At 40.5% G+C, this 26,455-nt stretch overlaps 1 protein-coding gene across 1 annotated transcript in view; it reads right to left on the reverse strand.

The window, feature by feature from the left end:
- cftr (CF transmembrane conductance regulator) overlaps nucleotides 1-25,876 on the reverse strand; it is a 37,994-nt gene extending 12,118 nt beyond the window's left edge. The window contains exons 1-17 of the mRNA XM_061076776.1: nucleotides 25,806-25,876; nucleotides 24,701-24,811; nucleotides 20,999-21,110; nucleotides 19,429-19,644; nucleotides 17,767-17,856; nucleotides 15,470-15,633; nucleotides 14,888-15,013; nucleotides 13,845-14,091; nucleotides 13,549-13,641; nucleotides 10,165-10,341; nucleotides 8,046-8,237; nucleotides 3,745-3,839; nucleotides 2,806-2,892; nucleotides 1,680-2,469; nucleotides 1,414-1,542; nucleotides 1,292-1,329; nucleotides 487-773 (exon numbers count right to left, since the gene is read on the reverse strand). Of these exons, the coding sequence (XP_060932759.1) occupies nucleotides 487-773; nucleotides 1,292-1,329; nucleotides 1,414-1,542; nucleotides 1,680-2,469; nucleotides 2,806-2,892; nucleotides 3,745-3,839; nucleotides 8,046-8,237; nucleotides 10,165-10,341; nucleotides 13,549-13,641; nucleotides 13,845-14,091; nucleotides 14,888-15,013; nucleotides 15,470-15,633; nucleotides 17,767-17,856; nucleotides 19,429-19,644; nucleotides 20,999-21,110; nucleotides 24,701-24,811; nucleotides 25,806-25,858 (3,007 nt within the window). The 5' untranslated portion in view covers nucleotides 25,859-25,876. The remainder of the gene's footprint in view (nucleotides 1-486; nucleotides 774-1,291; nucleotides 1,330-1,413; nucleotides 1,543-1,679; nucleotides 2,470-2,805; nucleotides 2,893-3,744; nucleotides 3,840-8,045; nucleotides 8,238-10,164; nucleotides 10,342-13,548; nucleotides 13,642-13,844; nucleotides 14,092-14,887; nucleotides 15,014-15,469; nucleotides 15,634-17,766; nucleotides 17,857-19,428; nucleotides 19,645-20,998; nucleotides 21,111-24,700; nucleotides 24,812-25,805) is intronic.
- Nucleotides 25,877-26,455: the final 579 nt, after the last annotated feature.

A 26,455-nucleotide genomic window follows, 5' to 3' on the forward strand; every position in this document is an offset into this window, starting at 1 on the left:
CATGAGGTAGTGTTGATAAGAATGGGATAGACAGACAATCGGATAATGATGCCTCAAGCTGTCACCAGTGCAAAAACATAAACACTAATTCACACTGTATGTTTTTGTACCATCCCATTGGTAACAGAAAAGATTGTATAAGGGAGAAATAAACCACTGAATAAAAAGTTTGTTACAACAAAGATGGTGGTTATATGATACATAGACTGCAACTCCCCAAATAAATCTGTCTTCTGCATTAGGAATTGAGCATGCAAAGTAGAAGTAGAACCTCAGTGTGTAGTTGGGGGACAGCTTAGGGGATTTACCAATATGGCTGTCAGCCACTGGCTATCCCCGGCACAATAACTCTGGCAATACTTTGTTACAATGTTCAACATGACTTATAAGTTGTAGTTCTACATGCAGAAAAAAACAGCTCTGAATTTTGTCAATTTTTTTTAGCCAAACAAAAAAGCCTTGAACATTTCTAACTGAGAAAAGCACCTGTCTTCATGGTGTTGAGCACAGCCATGGGGGCTCGCAGCACAGCGCTGAACATCTGCTCGTGCAGTCTTTTGGACACAGTGAGTAATGTGTGCACTAACGGGAGACCCCTGAAGAAGCCCAAGGCAAGCACACTCTCCGAAGTGGCCACGTAGATATAGATGATGTAATAAGCACTGGTCGGTGTGACGATGACTGCCAGGTGAGCAGGGAGCGAAGAGGCGTTCGGGTGCTGGTCACTGATGAAGTTGGGTGATGAAGGGTTTGCACTGTCCCTCCAGATCTTTCTGGTAAAACAGAGCAAAGGATGAAGAAAGAAACACGGACTGAATTTTAGACTGAGAACCGGCACGGAATATATCGTGGCCCTGCCAGTGCCAGTCTCTTGAATTTTAACATAACAGTTACCAAAATGTTTATGATTGAAACTTTTATGCATAACATGCAAAAACAGTCGAGTATATGATACTTTCTAAATAAAATACTACATTGGTCTCAAAATCCAACACATGCTCCTGAGAAAAATTAAATAAAAAATTAGGAATTTACATGACCATTTTAAATTATATTGACTCATATTTAACATTTATAACAATTTTATGCTTCAACATATTGCATTCAAGTTCTGTAGAAAAGAAAAACTATGTTACTTTGATGCCTTTGTGGTAACTATTACCATTGTAACAATTGCACTCATAATGCTTGAAACACCTTCCACATGTGTTGAAAACTACTTTGGCAGATTACAGTTTCAGTACAGACAGCAACACCAGCATTTGCCTCAAAAACATAACATTGAACTTACGCAGTTATGAGATAAATTCCAAGGACTGAACCAGCAACCTATTGGTGGAAAGAAGAAAAACAAACGGTTACTGCTTATTTAAATTAAATTGATATGAATTTAAAAAATGGTGGTGGCTTAACCTCAATGACGAAGACTAAGACGATGAAAATGAGGACGTAGACTAAGCTCTTATTGGTGGTGATGTAGCGCAGGTAAGTGCTCCAGGAGGTAGTTTCAAAGACGTTCTCACGGTCATCTGCAAAGCATTGCTGTGGAGAAACAGGATTACTCGTAAAATACAGTCACACTGAACATAAACTCTTATTCACTTGAAAATGAAAAGGTGAAATTATACATTCAAATAAATCTACTTATCTACACTAATACGCCTTGAAAAAGGTTCTACCTCCATGTCTTCTTCATCCACTTCTTCACTAATGTCATAAACGCTGTCCTTGGACAAGCGACGGGCATAAATGTCCAGTTCAGACGCCAGATCGCACTGCGGTGTAATGGACAGTTTTCTCCTGAAGGACGACTGCATCTGCTCTCTCCGCTCTTGACCCTGTGCGTTGGTGATGAATGCCAGGACAGACTGGCGCCTCTGCCCGTTGAAATTCTGCAACCCATGGTGGTACATATTCCCCCTGGGGAGCACCTCCTCTACTTGATCATCCTCGGGTACCACAGAGAATTTTCTCTCTGAAAGTCCACAAACCCCGTCCTCTATTATTGAGGTCTGTGATGCATTTAAAGTCTGTTGCGAGTTCCCAATGAAGGAAAACTTGCGGGCAGCTGCCAGAGGGCTAAGGATGAGGGACTGTTTGCGTTTTTCTGGATAGCCATCGCCCAAAGGGTGGCCTTGAGATCCAGAACCAATTATTGGAGGTGGTTGCTGGCGAAACGACTGCCGAATTGTGTCTGGTCCTCGGAAGCCGGCCGTTTCATCTACGGAGACCCTGCGGAGAGTTTCTGTGAGAATGGAGCTGCGTCGCTCTGCGTTGATGTTATCGTAAGCTTGCAGGCCAAGGAGGAGGGAGCTGAAGTCGGGGCGCTGGGCCTGCAGCTCTGAGAAGGTGCCGTAGAAGTAGCAGTCGCCATTGTGCAGCAGAATAATTTTGTCTGCCCGTTTGAGATGCTCCAACTTGCTGGTGACCACGATACGAGTCTTGGAGGCCATAAGTTTACAGACGCATCTGTGTAGTGAATCAGAAAAGAGAGATTGTCATCAAGTGTCACATTTTACTTCTATTCTGAGAACCACGCCTTACTATAAAACAAAGGAGCTGCTTGTGGTGTGAAATCCTAAAAGAATAACTTTACATTACATCACAAATTATTTGTTATTCAACTTGAAAGAAATAGAAAGTAAAAAAAAAAGAAATCCCATTTCCTTAGAAGGTTAGCGGGAAAATGACCAGTCAAGTAGTGTGTGGTTTTCACAAGCAGAGATAACCTTGACCTTGAATGTAAACTTTCAATCAGCTACCCCCACCGCCCCCACATGAAAGACTCTCTGTATGGAAACACACTTCTCAAAGATCTCTTTCTCTGTCACGATGTCCAGGTGGGTGAAAGGTGCATCCAGCAGGTAGAGGTCGGCATCTTTGTACACAGCTCTGAGAGAGAAAACAAACATAGGCAGAGTGAGTTAGACTGAGTCAGGTAAAAAGTAGGGAAATGTGACAAATCGTGACATATAGCAAAAAAAATTTAAGGCAAGATAAAAACAGAAAATAGTGAGAGAAAAAAAACAGGAAGCAATAAGAGAGACAGAAAAAACTCATATCACAATAGTGTTAATGAGGATGTCAGGTTCCTATGGGAATAGATGGATACGAGTAAATACTAACAGTGATGGCAGGAGCTAAAAACCAAGTGAGTGGCCACAAATTGATGGCCACAATTTAAAACAGTAAATAATGCATGGGAACAGGAGACTATCATTGCAGAGACTTAATGGAGTACAAAGCTGAACTGAGGATGTAGAAAGCACTCATCAGTGAAGAGGGAGACCATAAAACAGTCACACAGAAAAGAGTGAGAGGGGACTGTTATCAGCTTCTGAAGTTTAAGATTATCTCCTGTGCCAGCTCGATTCATCACACTGTTGGGAAACAATACGGTAACAGGACATCAAAACCGAAATATGTAGCTTTTAAAGAATAGGACATTTTTTACATTAATAGATTCTGTCCTAGTGATTTCATTTATTGTGAGCTACAATGTGTCTTCACACCTAATGTCCAGAGAGGCTGGAGAAGTGAACGTGTGTTGATGTTTAAAAGGAAAACAAAATGCTGTAAGTCTTAAGAGATTTGTTTTCATTACAAGGATATTTGTCCTTTTTCTATTTCATGCTCTATTTTTGTCCAAAAACAAGATCAAACCAAGACAGGACAAAACAAAGGCAGCCATTATAACTATTGAAAACGGGTGAATGACAGATGGTTGGGTGAGACAGGAAGTACCTGGCCAGGCCGAGGCGAGCCCTTTGACCACCACTGAGGGTTACCCCGCCTTCAATAAGGAGCGTCTTGTCTTTCTCAGGCAGCAAGGCAAAGTCCTAGAGAGGGCAACAAGGGATGTGTGGGTCAAACACATGCATGCACAGATTTTTGTACAACAGCAAGAGGAACTGTCAGACAATAAAAAGCATTATAAAAACACATCAAAACACTGAAGGCATTCAAACTGATTCTTTCATATCAGCATTTTCTTGCATTACTCTACCCCTGTATCAAAGTAAAACTCATCACTCTTTGGTTTCCTACATGGAGCCTTGGTATTTAACATTTATCGTTTATAAAATCATTGCCTGTTGTATTTTCTAAAGTATGAATAGTCATGGAGCATGCTGTACTGTACCAGTAATCTAAATGCTACAGTTCCTGAAACTAGGTCAGTGGTTTGAAGATATGCCGTCAGCTTAAATTGTATCCACTTATTCTGATAACTTTATAAATAAAAGTTAATGGTCTTACAACAGAATATCATAATATGGCATATTTCTAACCGGTGAAGTGTTTCAATGAAAAGGGGAAAAATCTAAATCTAATCCAAATGCAAAGCCGCAGCAACGGCATAACAAGAGTAAGAGTTTGGTTTTCCTGCAGATGAAAGTTTGTGATGCCTTTTTACCATTTCAATGCTTGTTGTATGACATGTGTACAACTGCAGTTAGCACTGTATGAGGGCCTGTTATCCTTGCACCATGTACTTGTGATAGGGTTTCACTCTACATTAAGCAGGAAATATAGTATAACAAACATTTATGAGGCAACAAACTCCCCTTCATGTTGTATTCAATGAGGTTCTTAAACAAATGTTATGAGTAGTTGATATATGGATCTTTGAGCTTTGTGTTAAAGGAATTACAAGTTAATTGTTGCTGTTTTAACAGATCAAAAGCAAGTATTTGCCTGTCTCTAATTACTAACATGCACTATCAATCTTTTTAATAGTTTGATACAACTGCAGATAATTATTCTCACACACTCAGCACTGTGTATGGAACAAACACCAACACACAGTCAAACACATGATGTTCACCTGGTAATCTGACTATTTCATGTTCAGCTGATAATCAATGATTTATTGTCAAACCACACAAAAGACACAACTCACACATGGGATGAGAGGCACATGAAGTACATGTCACAAGTAGAGATATATGGTGCATTCAGTGGTAAGTGACAATGAAAATAGACGCCCACACCGATAAGGATGAAGTGACAGCACAGGTTTATCATCGTTAAAACTTCCTACCTGTTTATTGTCGGCTTCCGCTGTCCTGACAGGAGCGCATAGGGGATCAAGTTAACAGGTTGTTTAACAGCTTGTAAAATAAGTCAGCATAGTAAAAAGACATGTTGTGGGTCTTACTGTGAACAAAAAAGCCCCTCCCGGGCCAGCAGCCTCGCGGCTGGAGGCATAAGATGAGTTTACAGTGGCAGGACCACCCAGGGCTGTCTGTCTGGAGCTTTAAGGGCAACAATAGTGAGGAATTACAGTCACAAGCCCACTAAACAACTCGTCTCTGTCTGGACAAATCTGCTTTAATTGTCACTCCAGCCTGTCAGGGTTGCCCTGGGGATTTTTTGACAGTAGAAAATTCAGGAGAACAAGTATTTGCGATTAGTACTTATGTTAAGGTTGGTTATTTGTTTTTGTAATAATTTTATCTCCCATTACTTCCATCATAGCCATCAATAAGAAAAAGTAAAAAAAGCCGGTGTCTGTGGCCCCCTCGAAGGCCGTTTATTGCAACGACCAATCATTTCATTTGGACAGGATGAAATGATTGGCAGGCAAACCAGTCCGTCACCAACCAACCTGCCTGCATGCCAAATAGAGACGATAGTCAGAAGTTAGCGAGCGAGTCACAGAAAAGTTGTTTTGTAGCAGTTAGTCAGTGCACATTCATGTGTTTTGGGGGCAGAGCTTAGAAGAGAGGGCCAATGGGAGGAAGTGGGGTGTGTTGGTTGCATGTTTTCAAAGTGTAGCCTGTTACCAACTCCAGCTTTAAATGTATTGGTAACTGAATATTTTGAGTCACCACTTCATAATGAATCTTTGAATCTACTCATGTTTACCCAACCTCTTTTCATTTATACTAAACTAAAATACTAAACTTTATCAGTTTAGTATTCGAACAGACATAGATTGTGCTTTTGAATAATATTACATTTCTGGACTTTGTTCCAACTGTAATGTCAGACTTATACAAAACAAATACGAATTACTTCAAACAATGCTTTAGCTCCAACACTTTCATCTTAGAGGAGGCCTCAAGACTCACAAAGCACACAGACAGACTTCCTGTCATTTCCACACAATACTTTATGTAACTGTACTGACAGTGTGACTCCTCTCCATGCTTTTGTTATTTAAGTTTCACTGACGCGTCTCCTCAAAGACAAAATGGAAGCTGGCTTTAACACGCAGATGTCAACATTGCCTGCAAGCTCTGTTTACTGTGACAACATGTTGTGTTTTTAATCACAACCACTGAGGCACTGTCAGTGTGACAGGAAATGGGAGCTGGGAGTAAACAGATATGATGACATGAGCTGCTGCATTAATTTTAGTATAAATAATACCAATACAGTGTATGTAATGTAACAACAATTCAATGTGGCCATTTCTAGAAAGTTTGACTTGTTACATTACTCACTGTTACTTCACTGTATTAATACTACTCACTTTTTTGTATACTTGACAAGAAGGTTTCTGAAGAATCTCTGGGTCAAATATCTAATTCTTAGAGTTTATATCTAAATTGTTAATGTAATGCATTTACATCATATAATTATGCATTATCAATTGAATAGAGATAGGAATAAAAACCCATACAGATACGAAAAATATAACGTCAACAGCAGAACCAATGAAACGGATCACAGCCTTATATTCCTAATGACCATGTGCATTTCTTTCTTTATGGTCAAAACTCACTATCTTCTACTGGCTACATCCAGCAAGATGAAACACCATCTCAAACAGGTTGCTTAAACATGAGGAGTTCAATGTGTCACTAGATCTGATTTAAACATGTTTGTGATGTGGTAGAACAGAATATTTGTAGCGTGAATGTGCCGTCGACAAATGTGCAGAAGTTATGTGATGCAATCATGTCAACGCAGATCAGAGGAACCAGGGTAAAAGGGAGGGGCTACACAGTGTAAGTATGATGTTCCTAATAAAGTACTCGACAAGTGAAAAATCATGTGTAAAACTAAAAATGTGATGATGTAATATTACGTTTCAGATCTAACAAACCCACAGACCTGATGGTTCCCCTGTACAACTCATCTGTGACGTCCACTGCTGTGAACCAACAAGCTCATATTCCATCCCACTGAGAAGACGCAGGATTTCCATGGTAACAGAGACAGACATTATTCTGCTGAGAGGCCGTCACTCGACACTGAGGCTCAGAAGTGCATGTGTGTGTGTATGTGCATCAGCATATGAGACAGAATATGCAGGCATGTGTGTCTTGCCTGTGTGAGGGACATAATGAGTGTAAATGTGCACTGGGGGGAAATCTGAACCTGCTTGATGCTGTGCAGAGTCTCCAAAAGACGAGAAGATGGATTTACTACAGAAAGCTACCATGAAACACTGAGCCATTTGTGACTAAAACTATACCTTCTGTCATTTTTCACAGTATGTGATTTACAGTGACTCAACATCGACATTTTTACCTTTGTTTGCACTTTTATTCGATGGCTGTGTTTGGCCATTATCTGTTCCAAACATATTTTCTCAAAATATGGCTAAACCAACTCTTTCATCATTATGAAAAGCCTTGATTACTTGTATTTACTTTTATGAACAATGTTGTGTTTGCTATAAAAAGCAGGATATCTGTGTAGTTTACATAAGAAGCAATCTAGGAGCCTTTCAGCTATCGTCTGATGAATTAGCATCTGGGAGCAACGGCCAATATTTTGGGGTTTCAGATGTAGACAGCAGATATCCCGACCCAGACTCCAGCTTCTGTTCACTGTTTACAGTCCGACTACTTTCTTTTATAAATTGAGTCAAACATCAAATTTTGGCTAATCTCTATTAACAGCTATCTGCCTATGAATGCAGCTGAATAAAAAAGCTGATGCATTTTGGTGAATGTGATCCACTTCTTACTTCTTACTTTTGCTCTTAACACAGATTGTTTACCGGCGGGCAACCAAAGCTTGCACAAACGTGCTCAATATACAAAAACACTTAATCAGCAGAACAGAAGAAGAGAGAGAAATGAAGGTACCTCTTCTAGCTGGCAGGCCTTGATGATGGAGGTGTAGCGGTACTCGTCGTACGTCAGGCCAAACAAGATGTTGTCACGGATCGTCCCCGGCATGATCCAGGAAGTCTGTGGTGAGAAGGAGATGCGGCCACTGTGTCTGATTTTACCCTCTGATGGCACCAACTCTCCAAGGATCATCATGAGCAGGGAACTCTGGATGAAATGGAAAAAAAGATGTTGTGTATTTGACTACATTTTATAAATATGTTGCTGTCTCATGGAGCCACTTTAATTGAGTCAGTAGTTAAGGTTTCTGTGGTTCTTTCAGAGGACACTTAGACCAGATGTCTCAGATGACCCCATCCCTTCTCACATTCTCCAGTCTATTGCTCCTGACCTTCTTCCTTTTCTTACTCATCTTATCAACACTTCCCTCTCAAATGGCTGTTTCCCTAATTCTCTGAAGGAGGCAAGAGTAAATCCTCTCCTGAAGAAACCCACCCTCGACCCGTCTGCAGTAAATAACTACAGACCTGTCTCTCTTCTTCCCTTTGTTTCCAAAACTCTCGAGCGTGCAATCTTTAATCAACTCTCCTCCTATCTGAACCACAATAATCTTCTTGACCCTCGCCAGTCTGGCTTCAAGGCAGGTCACTCAACTGAGACTGCCCTCCTTGCTGTCTCTGAGCAGCTTCACACTGCTAGAGCAGATTCTCTCTCCTCTGTCCTTATCCTTCTAGACCTCTCTGCTGCATTTGACACAGTGAACCACCAGATCCTGATCTCATCCCTTCAGGACCTGGGTATCTCAGGCTCTGCCCTCTCCCTGCTCTCTTCCTACCTCAACGAACGCACTTATCGGGTAACTTGGAGAGGATCTGTTTCTGAACCTTGTCCTCTCACTACTGGGGTCCCTCAAGGTTCGGTCCTGGGTCCTCTCCTCTTTTCTTTGTACACCAACACTCTCGGCTCTGTCATTCACTCACATGGCTTTTCCTACCATAGCTATGCTGATGACACCCAACTAATCCTGTCTTTTCCCCGATCAGAAACACAGGTAGCAGCTCGAATCTCTGCCTGTCTGACTGACATCTCTCAGTGGATGACCGCTCACCACCTGAAGATTAATCTTGACAAGACTGAAATACTTTTCCTTCCAGGGACAAACTCTCCCACCCATAACCTGACTATTAACTTTGACAACTCCGTGCTGACCCCCACTCAGACTGCTAGGAACCTGGGTGTGACACTCGACTGCCAACTCTCCCTTTCTGCCAACATTGCTGCAACAACGCGGTCCTGTAGATTCATGCTTTACAACATCCGGAGAATACGCCCCCTTCTCACTCAGAAGGCGGTGCAGGTTCTGGTCCAGGCCCTGGTCATCTCACGCCTCGACTACTGTAACTCCCTCCTGGCAGGTCTACCTGCTACTGCCATCCGACCTTTGCAGCTCATCCAGAATGCAGCAGCTCGACTGGTTTTTAACCAACCTAAATTCACTCGCACTACTCCGCTCCTCCGCTCCCTACACTGGCTACCAGTGACTGCCCGCATCCGGTTCAAAACACTAGTACTCGCATACCATGCTGTAAACAGATCAGGTCCAGTTTACATCCAGGACATGGTCAAACACTACACACCAGCACGTTCACTCCGCTCTGCTTTAGCTAAACGACTCGTTCCTCCTTCACTGCGAGCTAAACACTCATCAAAATCACGACTGTTTGCTGTCCTAGCTCCTAAATGGTGGAATGAGCTCCCACTCGACATCCGGACATCTGAAAGTTTACACATCTTTCGTCGAAAACTAAAAACATACCTCTTCCGACTGTACCTTGAATAAAAAAAAAAAAAAAAAACCACTAACCACTTTTGAAAACTAACACTTTGGTAGCACTAAAATGGCACTTACTTATAGCACTCTGTAGTTTTGCTTTATTTCGAAGAAATTTTACTGTCTTGATTCTTGTTGTTCTTGGTTTGTACCCTCAGGGTTGAATGCACTTATTGTAAGTCGCTTTGGATAAAAGCGTCAGCTAAATGAAATGTAATGTAATGTAATGTAATATAGATAAATTCAGGGTCGGTTGCGAGTTTAGCGTAGTCTCTGAGTGATGAGAGGATTTCTTTGACCTACCTTTCCTGAGCCAGTGGATCCAGCCACAGCCAGCATCTTGCCCTTTTCCAGGTACAGGCTGATGTTTTTAAGGACAGGTGTGACATAGAGGTTGGTGAAGAAGAGGCCGGCGTCACCGTTCGGGTGTCCATTTGCTTTGCTTTCCTGCTTAATCTTCTCAAACAGCTCACCGATGCCCTGCAGAGGAGATGAAAAATGGGGCAGCCTTTCACTGATGGGGACAAATCTTGGGAGGATGTGAAGATATTCAAAAAAATGTAATATTTCTAATATATAATACAATTAGAGAATATAAAAACAGGACAACTGAAACATGCAATACACTGTGTGCACTTAACCTGCATTTTATATAAATATATATAATATATTATAAATCAGACATTAATCTTGATTGAACAAATTTTACACTTAATAATAATTCCAGAAAACTCAAAGCATATCTTGAGAAACATACATTCAATTTTAATAAATAAGAACAGGCCACCATCACTCCGTAGCAGCCGCAGCTTGGACTCATCAAAGTAAGTGACTTTCGTGATTAACACAACAAAGACAATGATTCTCAAGTTTAGGGTTCTGCATCTTGAGCTTCACTGAACTTTGAAAGAACAGGTGAACAGCTCTTTGTGCAGTAGTGTGAAGCAGTTTTAGGCTGCTGTGGACTGAGTCCAGCTGGTCTTTATTTTCTGCAGCTCAATTCCTGCAGGTAACTTCTACAGTTTCAGAAAGAAAGCTGTAACCAGCATCACCACAGGTCAAGCAAACAACTCACTCCAAACACTAGGTTTACATAAATACAACTAAGTGAGTGTGTCTGTCAGGCAGTGACACCAGGCCAACAACTGTGAGAAACCAGAGACTCTCTAAAGACAGAGGACAACTCTCAAAGCTTCACAATGGCCTCATTTCACCTCATCTGTCACTGCCTCTGTAAAGATTAATGGGTGACACAGCTCGCTGACAGAAAAAGGGGAACTCTGCTGGACTCGCCGGCTTAATCATCAACCTCAGTGACGTTCTATGGGTCACCGTTCCCATAATGTTTGGGCTTGCTGTGGTTTGTGTAGGTTCTGCTAGTGCAATTCTCATTCAAATGAGCTGACGTACGTGTTGTCAACAGTAAAGAAAGGCAACACCCCTCCTATTCATCTGCGAATGGCACATTCCAGGAAAAGGAGAAAGCAAGAGGAGAATCTGGGAATTAGGTGATGAACACAACCCTCAATGTCAAAGGGAGATCAAGCGTTCCCAGCTAAGTTTGGTGACGACACCAACGTAATTAATTATGCGCAGTGATAGGAAAGAAGCCAGCGTTAGATATTTGTTTTCTCACGGTACTGGGTGGTCAATGAATTACACCCATTAGACTAAGTTTACAGCTTCTGCCTATAGATAAGATTATACTCCCCATGCCCAGTGATGATGAGGCTGTCACTTATTTACCTGTGATGCACAGTGGATTAAGGGGCGGTGGGAATTTACTTTCCTTAAATATATCATTGTTCTCTCACAGTATTGACACACACATACTGTAAATCTACCACAGCCTGTCATGTTGAACAAGCCAATATACCAATCGGACCTTTTAGCCCCTTTGTTCTTCCTTAAATAAAGGAACAGCAGAATATTACCATCAGTTTTCCACACACAAGGAATCTATGCACACATCCATCTACAACACCACCTTTAAGCTTCATTAATTTTGGATCACTCTCATGCCAAACTATGGATGTTTATGATTTCACATTCAGATTTTGGTCACTTTTACATCATTAAAAGACATTGTAGGAAGCTGTATCAATATTTATTTTGCAATGGGGATTCCGTTCAGGGTGTTTTCAGTGTTTTTTAGCTTGGTGTTGCACTGTGCGCAAACCTCATCAGGGCACATGGTGTGTACATGTCACAATTACATAAATAAACAGTTTCCCCTGTCAGTGGATAGGGGTGTAGTTGGGAGGTTGGGAGGATATATAAGGGTAGGGTGTGTTCTTATAATGGTCCTTCAACCGGAGTGAGCTCCTCTAGGGTCCTTGAGTTTAAATGTGAACCCCAATTAGAAACTATATTATCCAATCATTCATATCCCACTTAATCATATGAAGTTCACGCCACATATTCAGTTTAAAATTATAATTTTTTCGATGTTCCTTTGAGCCGGAGTGAGCTCCTTAACCAGAGTATACAGAGGAGGAATCAAGACGAAGACCACATAAAGAAAGAAGGCCACCTGGTTATCTCCAAGACTACCATACAGAACTGTACAATCAAGCCATCATGCAGGATGAAGCACTAGGCCCTTCGCCTCCACAAACGGTTTTCCTGAGGCAAGAAACAGCACAGTTGAAAAGCTTGGCTGAATAGCTTAAAGATAGACCTGAACTGTATGAATAGAGTTATTCTGAAGTAGATGAATATGAAGAGCAGAGTGGTGATGAACAAAATCACCTCAGCTCCTGCTACTACCGACCAATGGACTAGTCCAAGCACATGGCAGTGAAGCACTTCCTATAAACGCAATCCTCCTTAGCCTACTACCTTTAGCCCAGGGATAGCACAGCTAAACACCACAAACCCAGGTGCATTTTGGTCAAGCACCTGCAACTCCTTTACAGTCTGCTCCTGGACTTTCACTCCATGCTGACCAAATCACCCACCTCTAATTCCATTGCAGCCTGCGCCACCTGTTACACCACATATCACGACCATCAGTGGCCATAGAATTGTGTCATGGTGTTTCTTGCCTACAGTGAGGCAAGAAACACTGACCATGGAGGGTAAATTAAGTGCCCTAAAAATTGCTGCAGCATCAAATCCAGACAGACCCTACACTATAGCAGGGACCTTTACATCGTAACCCATTCGCCTTCTATTCAGAGCAAAGAGGGTACCTGCAGCAGACTTGGCTGGGTTCTCCAAGGGCCTACATCTTCGCCTGGATCAGAGGACACACCTCAGTGTCTATCCTTCTCAACAACAAACCCCTATAAGGAGCTAAAGCTTGATGTGGAAAATGTGTGGCAGGCAGACATCCTCCGATATAGAAATTAGAAGTTCACAACTAGATCCAAACAGGATAAATGATAGAATGGAACTTGTAAAGCAAAGAACCATAAGAGCAGTTGTCCTCTAACCAGAAGGTCGGCGGTTCAATCCCAATCTTCCCTATTACGAATGCCGAAGTGTCCTTGGGCAAGATACTGATAGAGATGCACTGTATGAATGTTTGTGAATTGGTGAATGTAAAACTGTACTGTAAAGTACAGACCATTTACAGAAAAATTATTCCAAACTTCAGGCCCCCAAAGAATCTGTGATTCCTCTTCTTTCAGTAGCTTAAATCTACAATAATGTAATCGATTAACTGATTCAGATATAACAAACCTCATCCCACGATGCAGACACATTGACCAGTTCTACTTCACTCGTGGTGAGGTTGTACTCCAGCACTCTGTACTCTTCCTTCATCAAGAATTCCTGGAAACAAAACAAACAAAAGACGTAAAGGATAGGTGGTAGATTAAATATACGTACAGTGGCTCATTTGCTCTGCACAAACCTGTTAAAGTTGACATTTTTCATTGAATCTGATGATGAGCAACACTGTGTATTTATGTGTTTACACTTAAAGTCATATAACTAATTGATAGATAACTCACACCCCCCGTCCCTAGACCCACCTCAATCTTCTTGATCAGTGCCAGCGTGTCGTACCACATCTGAATGGATCCCGGCAGCTGACGGGTCAGCGTCATACGGAGAACCATGCAGTAAGAGGCTGTGGTGAAGATTCGACGCAGTATGATGCCTTTGCTGAGTGCATGAGGCACAATGGCTGACACGATAACCAAGATGGCAGAGAAGAAGTATGAAGCACTGTAGAAGTAACGCAGAGAACCGATCTTCCTTGTCAGTGTCATCTCGTCCCTGAGGAGGGAGGGGAAAAGCTGCTTTATTAAGACTGTGTAAGTATATTCAAGTTCAATAAAGCTTTCAGTGGTTTCAGTTTATATTTAGCTTTAATTGAACTTTAATACTGCAATATTAAGTTCTTGTAATGAAGCATGACAGTAGATTTTGTCTTCAAAGAGCGACCAAAAAACATCCTAAAAAGGCACATTGGAAAACAGTGCATCAGTTTTCATGCTCCTATTATCAGGTAAATGTGAAGTCTTGTCCTCGTGTTAGCTCTGATACTAATCAAATATTTCGGCACCATGACATCAAAACTCTTTCATAAATTTATTGCACTTGCCAATTACAGCTGCTTCTGGCTATGACAGGCATCAGTAACAACAGCATGATTATGCAGAGTAACCACATGTTTTAACATCTCCCTCCGAATTTTGGCACCACATTGACTCAACTTCTACTGTACAGTCAAAGCCATCTAAATGTGACATTGGCTTACTCTCTATGGTGCTGGTTTCATTAGACATTTCTGTTTATTACAGTATTTCTACAATACATGATGTACTGTACAGGTAGCAAAAAAAAAACTAGAAATATGATTAGGGTTTGGGTTCAAACCAATACTTGACTATAGGATCTATTGAATACTGGTTATATTTTAATCATTTAAATGATGTGCAGATACACCGTTACAGCTATCCTTTTGACCCAGAAAGTTTTGATAAAAACAATGAATAATTATAATAATTTAATTATTAGGGACATTTTTCTTGTATGGTCTTGTGAAGTTGTGGTTGTGGTGGTATCTTACTGCCTTATGTTCTTGATGATGGTCTCCATCACCTCCTCCCAGCCATACGCCTTCACAGAGTAAATATTCTCTACAATCTCAGAGGTGAGGGCCAGGCGGCGGCTGATCATCCCTGCTCGTTTTACCCTGTTGACGGGCGACAGATTTTAAATCACCTACTCAGAGCAGCATCACAAATGCATAAATGAACATTTCTGTGTGCATGCAGATGCACAAGCAGGCACACAACCACCATAGACAGAGCCACTAACAGGGTTTTTCCTGTATAGAGAATTGCCAGGCAGCCGCCTCCATCAAGTTTCTTGCTGCCTCCACCTCCGACAAAATTATTGTACAGTGGAAACCGCTTATAGTGATGAATTTGTCCTGGGCCAAATTCATCACTATGAGCGATTGATTACTATAACTGACTTGCGGAGCTTCTGTATGATAGTCCCACAACTTGAGAAAAAGTTAACGCAGACAAAGTAAATACATAGACTGCAAGACATTAGAGAACTGATTAATCCCAAATTTAGGTTTGCTTCTTATGTAAATGGTTCATGTTGTATGTTGTGTTTATGTGTGGCAGTGCTTCCCCACCGATGAGGGCCCATCTTCTGTGAGAGCCAGGCCTGGATGATACCCAGCAGGGTCAGAGCTGCCAGGGCGCAGAAGCCGTTCACCTCGATCAGTTCCCATAACAGACCCACACACAGGATACACTGCAGGGGGGTGATCCACACAAAATGGGCCAGACCCAGGCTCTGGAATACAAACACACACAGAACACACACACAGCATGAGTGTGAGAGGAGACATTCTTTTGCACCTGACCACAGAAATGTCAAGGGTCAGGTTCAAGGAAAACTCTGTAATTTAAGTAATTCATGATGATATGGTAGGAATGATATTATCATGCGTTACTTTGAAATCAGAAAATCATATAATGAAGTAATGCAACTTTTGTAACCAATAACAATGGAGAGAGACAATCTTTAGCTTATTTGGATTAATCAATCATAGTATTATAAAGTACTTCATGATAAAATAGAATTACTACATGGCCTGATTGTGGTATTTACAGCACTTCCATCAGTCCTGCTTTGTTATTGCTATGTGTTTTTTTGTTTGTTTTGTTGATTCTTTATTTGTATTTATTTAATAGATGGGTTATTATCAGTGTACATGAAATGTGCGGACTGCAATAGAATGTATGTAAGATAACACTGACAGAATACAAATGCAACACAGAAAGACAATATGACTGTAGAAAATAAAAAAACAAAAAAAAGAAGGAATGTATCAATATCACTTAGCAATGTGCTGATGATTATAAGCTGCTCTGTAGGTGAGACACGTTTTTCTCATCTCAATTAGTTGTTACCGTTTGATCCACTCACCTCAAAAGTGAAAACTTTAATTCAGCTGAATATCAAACAGCCTTCCTTTAATAAACACAGGTCACACAGAAAACTAGACTAGATAACGCCCACCAGGAGACAGTGGTGCTTTAGCCAAGCCACATGCAAGCCAGGTGATAATTGTCTCAAAGTAGGTGACAGAGTGTTTCCACATTCAGAGCCTCAGTGAGACTGAGAACACAAACACACACACACACACAAACACACAGGCACACACACACATACGCCCTCCAGCTATGTTGTCTTGCATAATAAGAAATGTGTCTCTCAACACTTTGCTTTGTACACACACCTAATTGTGTTTGAATGTGTGTGTATTGATCCCGATTATTTGTCCTCCAATTGTCCTTCAGTTAGGAGAACACATCACTGAGTGGTTGTAATAAAATGGATCCATTGAAGTCAGTCAGGGTGTGAACTGTCATTGTCTCCCAGGTATTCATGAGTGGAAAACTACTGTATGGCTTTTTTGACTTTTCAGGTAACCAAATGTCTGCACCCAAACAGAATGGAATTCACATTCAAATTAAACATTGTTTCTATATATATATTCACCGTATAAAAATACGTAAAGGTAAATTATATGATAATCAACTTCCTGAAAATGAAAGTCTGATTTGGCAATGCAGATCATGAAATGTGTTGTCACTCTGTACTTTAATCCCTGTACTGAACTGAAACATTTAGAGAAAAAGACCTGTGCTTGGAGAAGATGACAGCAGTCTGACGCCTGAGTTTTTGTCTCACAAGGACTATCTAACACACGTTTATTTTAAATGTATTCCATGTTTTACATGGACATCCAACATTGAACCATTATATGACAAATCACTGAAAACCACAGTAAGACCCTTTTGAGAAATCAATACACCTGCATAGACCATCATACACCCAGATACTTTCATGATCATGCAGGACAACAATTAACCAGGTTTCCCTGTATTTAATTTAAACACCATACTTGAAATGTAATCAAAATCAGAACACTTAAACGCAATAACGAGAATGACTCTCAGTAGAGCACATACTTCCGCCAAGGCCTGACAGTCACCTTAAAGTCAAACCAGCAGCACCAAAGTACACACTCTCATAGATACCAGTTCCCTAAATGTGCCCAATGTCTCTCATCTAGATCCCAGAATGATTACCCGAATCATTCCTGGATTGATCCCCTCATCTGGATCTGAATCAAAATATATCAGGTTCTTCTCTGACTCATACCAACATGCTTCCACCAAGTTTCATGGTAATTTGACCAGTAGTTGAGTGGTCCTGCTAACTAACACCTTACATTACATTTAATTTCAACATAACCTACTTGGTAGGGTAACAAAACCGGCATTCCTTTTCAACACAGCCATCAAGTGTAGGACAGAACCTTACATTACTCCAAGCAGCGGTTCATTGGATTGTGTAATGCAAAGAAAAAACTGCTGCAGTGTACATGCAAGTTAACAAATGTTTGTGATGTCTCACCTCATCTAGCTTGTTGAGGTGGGCGGACATTAGACTGACTAGTTGACCGGTGCTGATCTTGTCCAATACACGGCTGGATAACTTCAGGGTCTGAAAAGGTCAAAGGTCAGGGGTCAGTTGAAGCACAAAGGGATAAAGTGAATTGGGAGGCAGGAAGTCAGTGACACTTGACAAAACTTTGACACCAGGCTGTCAGCCCTCAAAGGAGCCTGAGGATTGCTTCCCAGGATTTAATCAATGCCTCTGTGCCACCAGTAAAAGTGTTGGGAGATGTTTCACTTCTCACAACTTCAGATGGAACGCATTTAACTTTTATTCTCCATTGTATCTAAATGGCAACTATTGTAATGGATTTAAATCCATAACTAAAAAATGTCAACATTTCAGAAATGAAAACTGTGCATTTGCAGGATGCACGCAGAATTAGTTGGAGATTTTCTCAAACTTGTCAGTACATATGTAAAAACTAGAGCTGTCAAACGATTAAAATATTTAATCGCGATTAATCGCATTTTGTCATAGTTAACTCGCGATTAATCGCAATTAATCGCAAATTTGTATCTATTCTGAATGTTCCTTCCTTTATTATTTTTCCATAATTTTACTTTCGTTTTAATGCTCTTATCAACATGGAAAAGTGGATTGGCTTGCTTTATGCAAATGTTTTATATTATTGAAAAACAACATTGCCAAACAGGGTGGTACAAAATAAAATTATAAAGTGCACATTTCATGTAAACAAGGACTCAGCCTATAGTGCAGTTAAACCATGGCTTAATATTTTCTTTTTTTCAAGTTTGCTGTGAACATAGCAGTCAGTCCTCTTATTTCAGAAACAAATAAAAGGTAAGCGTACTACTTCTTTGCTTTAAGCTAGCTACTCAACAGACAAGCAACAAATAACAAACAAACAAAATACACAGGCAGGTGTCGGACTACTTTGAAATAAATGAAACACAGAACTTTGTAGGGCTATCCTCCCCTTATTTGTGGAAAATGTATGAAATAAGAAGTACCCTATTTTTAAATAAATAAAAACATATAGCTGCAGCCTAATAGTGTAACGGACTGGGTTTATGTTTATGTTTGGTTTTGACGTATGCTCAGTAAAACACTGTTGAAGGAGCGCTCTGATGTCTGACGGTCAGTGAAGAGGTCTGGGTGGGACATGTGACTGTTTGGACCAATAGGATGGGGGGATCGGGGATCAATGAGGAAGTGAAGTGTTGATGTCTGCGAGTGACGGAGTAACAGCGAGAGATGCACATGTTCGTGTAGAGGAAAATACCAGTTACTAAACCACGAAGAAGTTCCGTGTCCTGTGGGACGCTACAATAGCTTTAAAATATATATTTTAGGTGGCGAAATATTAAAACAAAAAGCGAGAGCAGGTCAGACTGGAGGCGAACACAGATACTGAAGCTGCAGCTGCAGCTCTGCTTTAACTCGAGTTAAAAAAATTGACGGCGTTAAAATGGGTTTGCGTTAACGCCGTTAATAACGCGTTAAACTGACAGCCCTAGTAAAAACCTAAAACTGATTTGCAAGAATTAAAATTATGATATCCATATTGAAGTGACCTCCAATCACTATTTGAATATTTATCTCTTTATATCCTTTATTTATGTAACACACAATTAAAGTAGTCCTCCCCTCCCTTACCTTCTTGTATATAAGACTGAAGAGGGCGATTCGGATCTGCATACCAAGGTGATGCAGGCCAAAGATGGCGGGCTGCAGCAGGAGGAAGCGGGCGGTGAAGAGGAGGCACAGGCCCAGGGCCAGGAAGTATCCCTGATCCCGCTCTGGAGCATGGAACGGGTCAAAGGATGCGATGATACGACCCAAAAGCTGTGGCTGCACTGTCTTAGACACCTCCTACAACAAGAGATGAGGCAATGGGACAGAACATAGATTCATTGATTTAATCTGCTTTCATATTCATTTGTTACACCAATCACTTTGCAGTAAATGTTTTACATAATAAATCTTATTAAAATTCCAACTTTTTGTGTCAAGATGCTTCAAAATGGAAATCACTAGTGAATACTTCTAACACGGTGAATAATATTTTTATCTAGATCCATCTATAATCTGATATGTATTACAACCTATGTTGTCATATGTAGAGCATCATCTTATCATTTCAATCAATTCAGTGGAGTAGTTCATTTGGAAACACTAACAAACAATGTAATGGACTCACAAATAGACTACAGCTGAAAAATGGCAGATATAAAAGGAACATCGATGTCATAATTTTGCACTTGACGACTAAGAACCTTTTCCAAAGCTTTTTCGTTTTCCCACACAGCCTCTTTAACATCTAACAGGCATTCTTGTTGTCCTGACCACCACCTCCAACTGTACTAACTTACGCAATGGCTGTTGTTGCCACTTTCCCATAAGCCCAGGACAGTGAGATGGGCAGTGACACTATGGTGTGACATACTTTGTACGTCACATAGCACTGTTCCTCTGTAGGTCCTCTCCACTGAGACAACACACACACACACACACACACACACACACACACACACACACACACACACACACACACACACACACACACACACACACACACACACACACACACACACACACACACACACACACACACACACACACACAGGTGGAGCTGGCATTGAAACCACGCTGTGTGACAAGGACGACCTGTTATTCGTCAAACATTTGGTCATTCTTAATGTGAACAAATCACAATTAATCTGTGAGTACCTTAATTTGTTCATTAAGATGATATTTGTCTAGATACATGTCTCAGAATGGTTAAAATAGAAGACATTAAACTAAATTGATTTATGATAAGAATAAAAGTGAATATAGGTTATAATTTGAATATAAAGATTTGTTAAACCAGCTTTTGCGATGTAACTTAATCATGTAACTATACAATAGCATCATTAACACTGTTTACTAGTAGATTAACAAAATATATATTTGTGATATTAAATGGAATCAAGTAATTATTAAGTTTATAAAAATAAAAGGGATTTACAGGATACAAATTGTCACACTTTAGTGCTCTCTCTAATTGCTGATGTCGCCCATGCTACAGCTAAGGATTTCTACAGTGTTTGATTAAAATTCATATTTTATTACATCTGCTTCATTGTTGCAGTTTATTTTGGCTACACCCGGAGGTATGATCCATTCTATTAGACTAACACCAGGGTCTTCACTTGCTTCCTCCATATAGGACTGACAGACTCACCCCGAGATAGAGGAGGACACCAAAGAAGGCGAAGGGGCCACAGAAGCAGCGGGCCAGGGCTCGCATCAGCCTGGGCTTGTTCTTGGCTGACACCACCTCTCTGTCCCATTCTCTGCAGGGAGGGCAGAGTTACAACACAGTTAAACAAAAGGTGCAGGGGAATAACACATCCAGCAGCCAAATGCCAGCAAAGTTTGTCTGTGGCTATTCTATTTGACCACTACTACTACTTTGGCAACAGACCAGTTGCCCGGCGAGTTCTTTCTACAACTTTGGCTTGTAATTCAGTCACAGGACGAGGAGCTGGAGTGCATTTCTTTATTAAGAGTTTGTAGGAACTCTTTGTTAGTTGAAAAAAAACAGATAGAAATATACTGAGAAAATGGTATATGATTTGATCAAAATTCATTTTTTAGGATATTCTTTGGGCATATAGGGCTTGGTTTTACAGCTGATTCAAACATTTATATTGGATATTGCCTATGAAAGCCTGCAGGCGTGTTACAGTAGTGTTGGATTAACTTCACAAAACTGCCATCGCAGGCAGCTACAGCTACAGTGAGTAGCTGCATTGTTCTCCAAGGCTCATTTATAACCTGGCTGACCAGTTCAATGGTGAGTGATGGGAGAAGAAGTGAGGAATATAAAGGATGATAGAAAGAGAGAGAACTTGAGGACGGAGGGGCAATGAGTGAGAGTGATAACAGAATATTACGTATTAGACTGTAACAAGTTAACAAAAAACCCAATGGCCTAAATAAGAAAGTAAGTTACACATTGTGATAAAATACAAACAAACAGACCTATTCCTTAGATCAATATCGGCGTCAATATTGACTAATCAGATCCAGTATCAGCAATGACCTTTTCCTATACCTACCTATGATCACAGACCATGCAAACTTTAATTGTAATAATAACTTACCAGACAAGTATATGGTGAAGTGAATTGAAACTCAGGTCTTGGATCTAATATATGTGCTTCAGTAACAAGACAGTGAAAGCTGAACTAGAATAGGCATATACAGAATTCAGATATTTCTAGTGACGGTAAACAGAAATGAGCAAAATGACTGAAGAACCATAATTCTCAAACAACGTCTAATTGTAATGTTGTCTAGTGTTTTGTTGGAGCATAACACACACAAACTGAAGTGAGACCGGTAGGTTTCTGAGTTAACTGTTTTCTGTAGTTCGATTTCTCAAATAAATTAAATTAAAATGTAATTAATAATAACATCACCTGAAATGCTTAAATAAAATTTCTTTAAATTAAATATATTAAATGTATTTTTAAATTACTCGATTTCTAATCTATGTTTTTGGTCAACACTTCATGAAAACCTTACTTCCCAGCAAAGCTCATGGAATTGAACTGTAGCAGGCGGGTGATAAAGGGCCTGGTGGTACACAACATGTTTTAGTGGAAGCTAAAGTTCACTTTCCCAGAAGCCCTCACTGTTTGCCTGATCGGAATAATGAAAGCAAAATCACCCACCACTGCTCATTCATCACCCAGTGTGCTCTTGGACCTTTTTAAAGGTCGGCTTTTTAACACCCTTGTACGTTAGCTGGCTTGTTGGCACCGTTTAGCCTGACGCTGGCCCGTGGATGACCAAGAGGGAAGGCCAACTTGGGACACTGCTGTGGGTGTCCGCAAGGTAATAATACATTTAATTAAATGAAAATATAAGAATAGGAGAATAAACAGACTGCCTTCTTTTTCTTGAAAAAATAAATCATCAAGGATCTAGCCTTTGCTGTAATGCTGCAAAAATTAGGCGAGGCCATCCAAGGGAGACAAATAAAAGAGACGATGAAGAAAATAGAGAATGAAGAGGGAATGTAAGGACAAAACATGAGGACAATAAAACTGGGAAAAGTTAAAAGAGGATAGAGACGGGAGGTGAGAAAAGAAAAGAGGTGATCAATTGGTACAAATTAAAAAAGATAAAGAAGAGGAATAGAAAATAAAGGTGGCATCTGGAAAAATATATATTTGTGTGTTTAGAGAAAACTGAAGTCAGAGAGAGGCAGAAAGATAAAATCACAGAAGGACAGGAAAAAGGTATGTTCAAAGATAACATACTGTGCTTTTTACTTCAATTCTGAACTGATTATGAATGGCAACAGATTCCTGTCATGCAAGCATATTAAATTTGAAGTTAACTAGATTTAAACTAAAAATAATATGACACAGATACAATAGAGAAGGTAAACATGGGTATTTAGAAAAGGGGTTCAGTGAGGAGATAGTCAGGAAGAAGAAAAAGCAACAGATACAAAAAGAAAGAAAGAAAGAGGTGTTAACCTTGTCCATAATTTTGTCTCGATGTTTGTTTGGCACACACAGGTTTGGTTTATGTCAAGCCCTGTTTAAATGCCAGCCCATATTTTAACTTCACTCTGAGGGAAGTAAGGCCAATTGTCTGCAACTGTAAACACATGTAAAGGGCATGTACGAAAAAAAGAAAAAAAAAGAGCAAGGCTGCAGACTTGTGGGTTATTGTTTCTCGACATATTCATTAAACTACAAATATTTAATTTTCGCAGAAGCTGCTGAGGCACATATTAGATAAGGATAAGGTTAAAGGGATAGTTCACCGAAAACAGATTATTCACTCATTATCTACTCACTATGCTGATGGAGGGGTGGGTGAAGTGTTTGAGTCCACAAAACACTTCTGGAGTCTCAGGGGTAAACAGAATTTCAGACAAATCCAAAACAGTTGAAGTTACTGGGAACCCCTTCTTCAGATGTAAAAAAATAACAGAAAATGCCTCCAACCCGCTTGTGTGGTGTCTTCAAAGTTTTCGCATTCTCTGACATTCATAGTTGACTCGAAATAGTGTCTTTTACACCAAGTTTGCACACACACACTGCACAGAAGCGTTCGCCGAGGGGGACATGCTGGGTGTGTTAGCATCACTACGTCAGCCAGCATCATTACTTCCGGTAGTGGAATTTTAGGCTTAAAAACACAGTATGAGCAGAATGGAGGCATGTTATGTATTTTTATATTTTTTTTATAGCGTCTGAGAAGAGGTCACTTTGGCTGCAACACTGTTTACCCCTGACACTCCTAAGTGTTTTGTGGACACTTCACCCACCCCTCCATCTGCATAGTGGTGAGAAGATAAGAAGTCCTTTATTAGTCCCGCAATGGGGAAATTTGCAATGCGAGTGAATTTAAATTTTTCGGTAAAATATCCCTTTAAGGTTTCTTTATTGCCTCCCATTAAATACAGTAAATATATTAAATAAAGGCATAACAATTGCCTGAGATAAAACAACTAAGCAGTTTAGTTTCAGAACATTCAAACTATTAAGAAAACGTGTAAGACTTTTGTTGCAAAATTACCTCTTCAAAGACTTTTTTAGTGTTGAGGGACTGACATCATTGATTTTTTTAAGAGGAATTACATTATCTATAATTTATAGTGAGGTATGCATTCTTTTAGATCCCAAGGAGAGTCTTTATCCACAGCGGCTTGCACTTTTTATCTTAACTGAAACTTGCCAAAGAACTTGCTTGCACTCTTATGTTAAACAGCTTACTCCATTCAGCACAATATACAGTAACCTTATAAACCTGCCTGCAACACAATGCTGGCATATAGCATGACAATTTGCAATCAATGCTGGGATGTAAACACAAAAAATTTAATCACAAACACAAGCTGACTATAAACCGCACTCACCTTTCGAGTCTCTCGGAGAGGTTGTCTGCCAGATCAAATGAAGGAGCCTTGTACACATCAGTCAGCTCCAATTTCTTTCTGAAGCCCTTCCTCAGCAGCGGTGTCGTCCACCTGAACAAAAACACAGATAGATAGATAGAATGTTGTTCATCAAACCAAGACAGTATGCACATCAAAAATTACAATAAAAACATGTTTGTCAATTGAAGATATCTGAAAGTCTATAAACAGTATATGAAATGTATTTGTATCTGTGGTCACAGGAAAAAGACTTTGGCATTGAAACCAGGGTTAGAGCGCCTGGGAGCTTTAATGTAAAGTGGTGTTAGTTGTAATGTGAGTAATCCCTGAGGTTTCACAGTCAGACTAATGACAGAGAAGGGAGATACTGTCAGATGTTTGCTTCTACTGTCCAAACTAGTTGACACACAGTAATTTACATCACCGCACTTTTGAGGTCTGCCTTGTATGTGAGAAGTGAATATATCCATACGACCTTTATACAGTACTATATTAGAGGGATGATATGATCCAGGTAAAAACACTGAAGTACAGGAGTTCTGATAGTACCACAGGGAATATTCTTTAAAAAAATATTAATAGTGGCCCATTAAATTCCCACTATAATTATGCATTACGTTATAAAGTTAAGGCTAATAATATTGTGCTAAATGTGAATCAGTTTTACCACGTTTCACAGATATTGAGGACTTAGCAAAAGCCTCACTTGAGCCTGCTCCACTTGACCCGTTCTGGAACAAGCCGCCTCGGGGCAACACTCATATTTTGCGCATTTTACGCATGGAATGAGTGACAAATACGCACGAGTGTTATTAGGATTTCATAAAGATACACGTGTAAAACAACCTCAGTTACACAGATTTTTTTGTTAAAGAAAACTTTACATGTTTCTTGCACATCATATGAGTTTAAAATATTCCCCATGTCCGATTAGAGTCTCTCTCTCATAGTGACTTGGGCTCGATCTCTGCCTTTTCATCCTGGTGAGTTGTTCGTGTGATAATACGGACAGCGTCTGCACCTTGTACCGTCCTGAGACGACCGCTGCCCCGCGGATAATGGATGAAGAGAAAACGTGTCTTACCAGAAGAAATACTTGGAGAGGAAGTTTGCATCTTCCACAGGTGACTTCTGCATCCTAAGTGCGCCGCCAGTTTGCTTTCTCTGCACCTGAGTCGTGTCCGTGCGCGTCGCTCATTTGTGTGTGTCCCCTGAGTGGCTCCGCTCCCACGCAGAGAGGCTGCTCGTCCGCTCCAGCCTCCACTTCACTGTGGGACTCCGGCAGATATGAGGTCACTGTTCAGGTATCGCAATCCTCTGTGGGTCGTCTCCTCCGGTTCCTCTGGCTCCTCTGGTCCCACTCCCTCTCTCGGCCCTGGGTGTCTTCGTCTCGTCTCTCCGTCAGTGTGACACTGGGAGGACAGTCCATCCTTTATGGGCTCGTCAAAACGCGCGGACACCCACGTCATTTCCACGCTGACGAACACACGTTGCATGTTGTGGCAACAAGCGGAGGAGGCAGAGGCCCAGCTGATCCAATGAGGCCACCTGAGCAAACATATTGACCCATTGCAGGGAACAATTAAGACTGCAGCAGTCATTATGGACATTATTAATTTCACTCAGATTTTTGTTTTGTTTACAATTTCTCTCTTTTTGCTTTCATTTTAAAGTTCAACGGTTGTAATATGTCCCATAAATAAGGTCACAAAATAAATTGAAAGCAAACAAGTC

Source organism: Limanda limanda, chromosome 8 (genome assembly GCF_963576545.1).
Source record: "Limanda limanda chromosome 8, fLimLim1.1, whole genome shotgun sequence".
NCBI lineage: Eukaryota > Metazoa > Chordata > Actinopteri > Pleuronectiformes > Pleuronectidae > Limanda > Limanda limanda.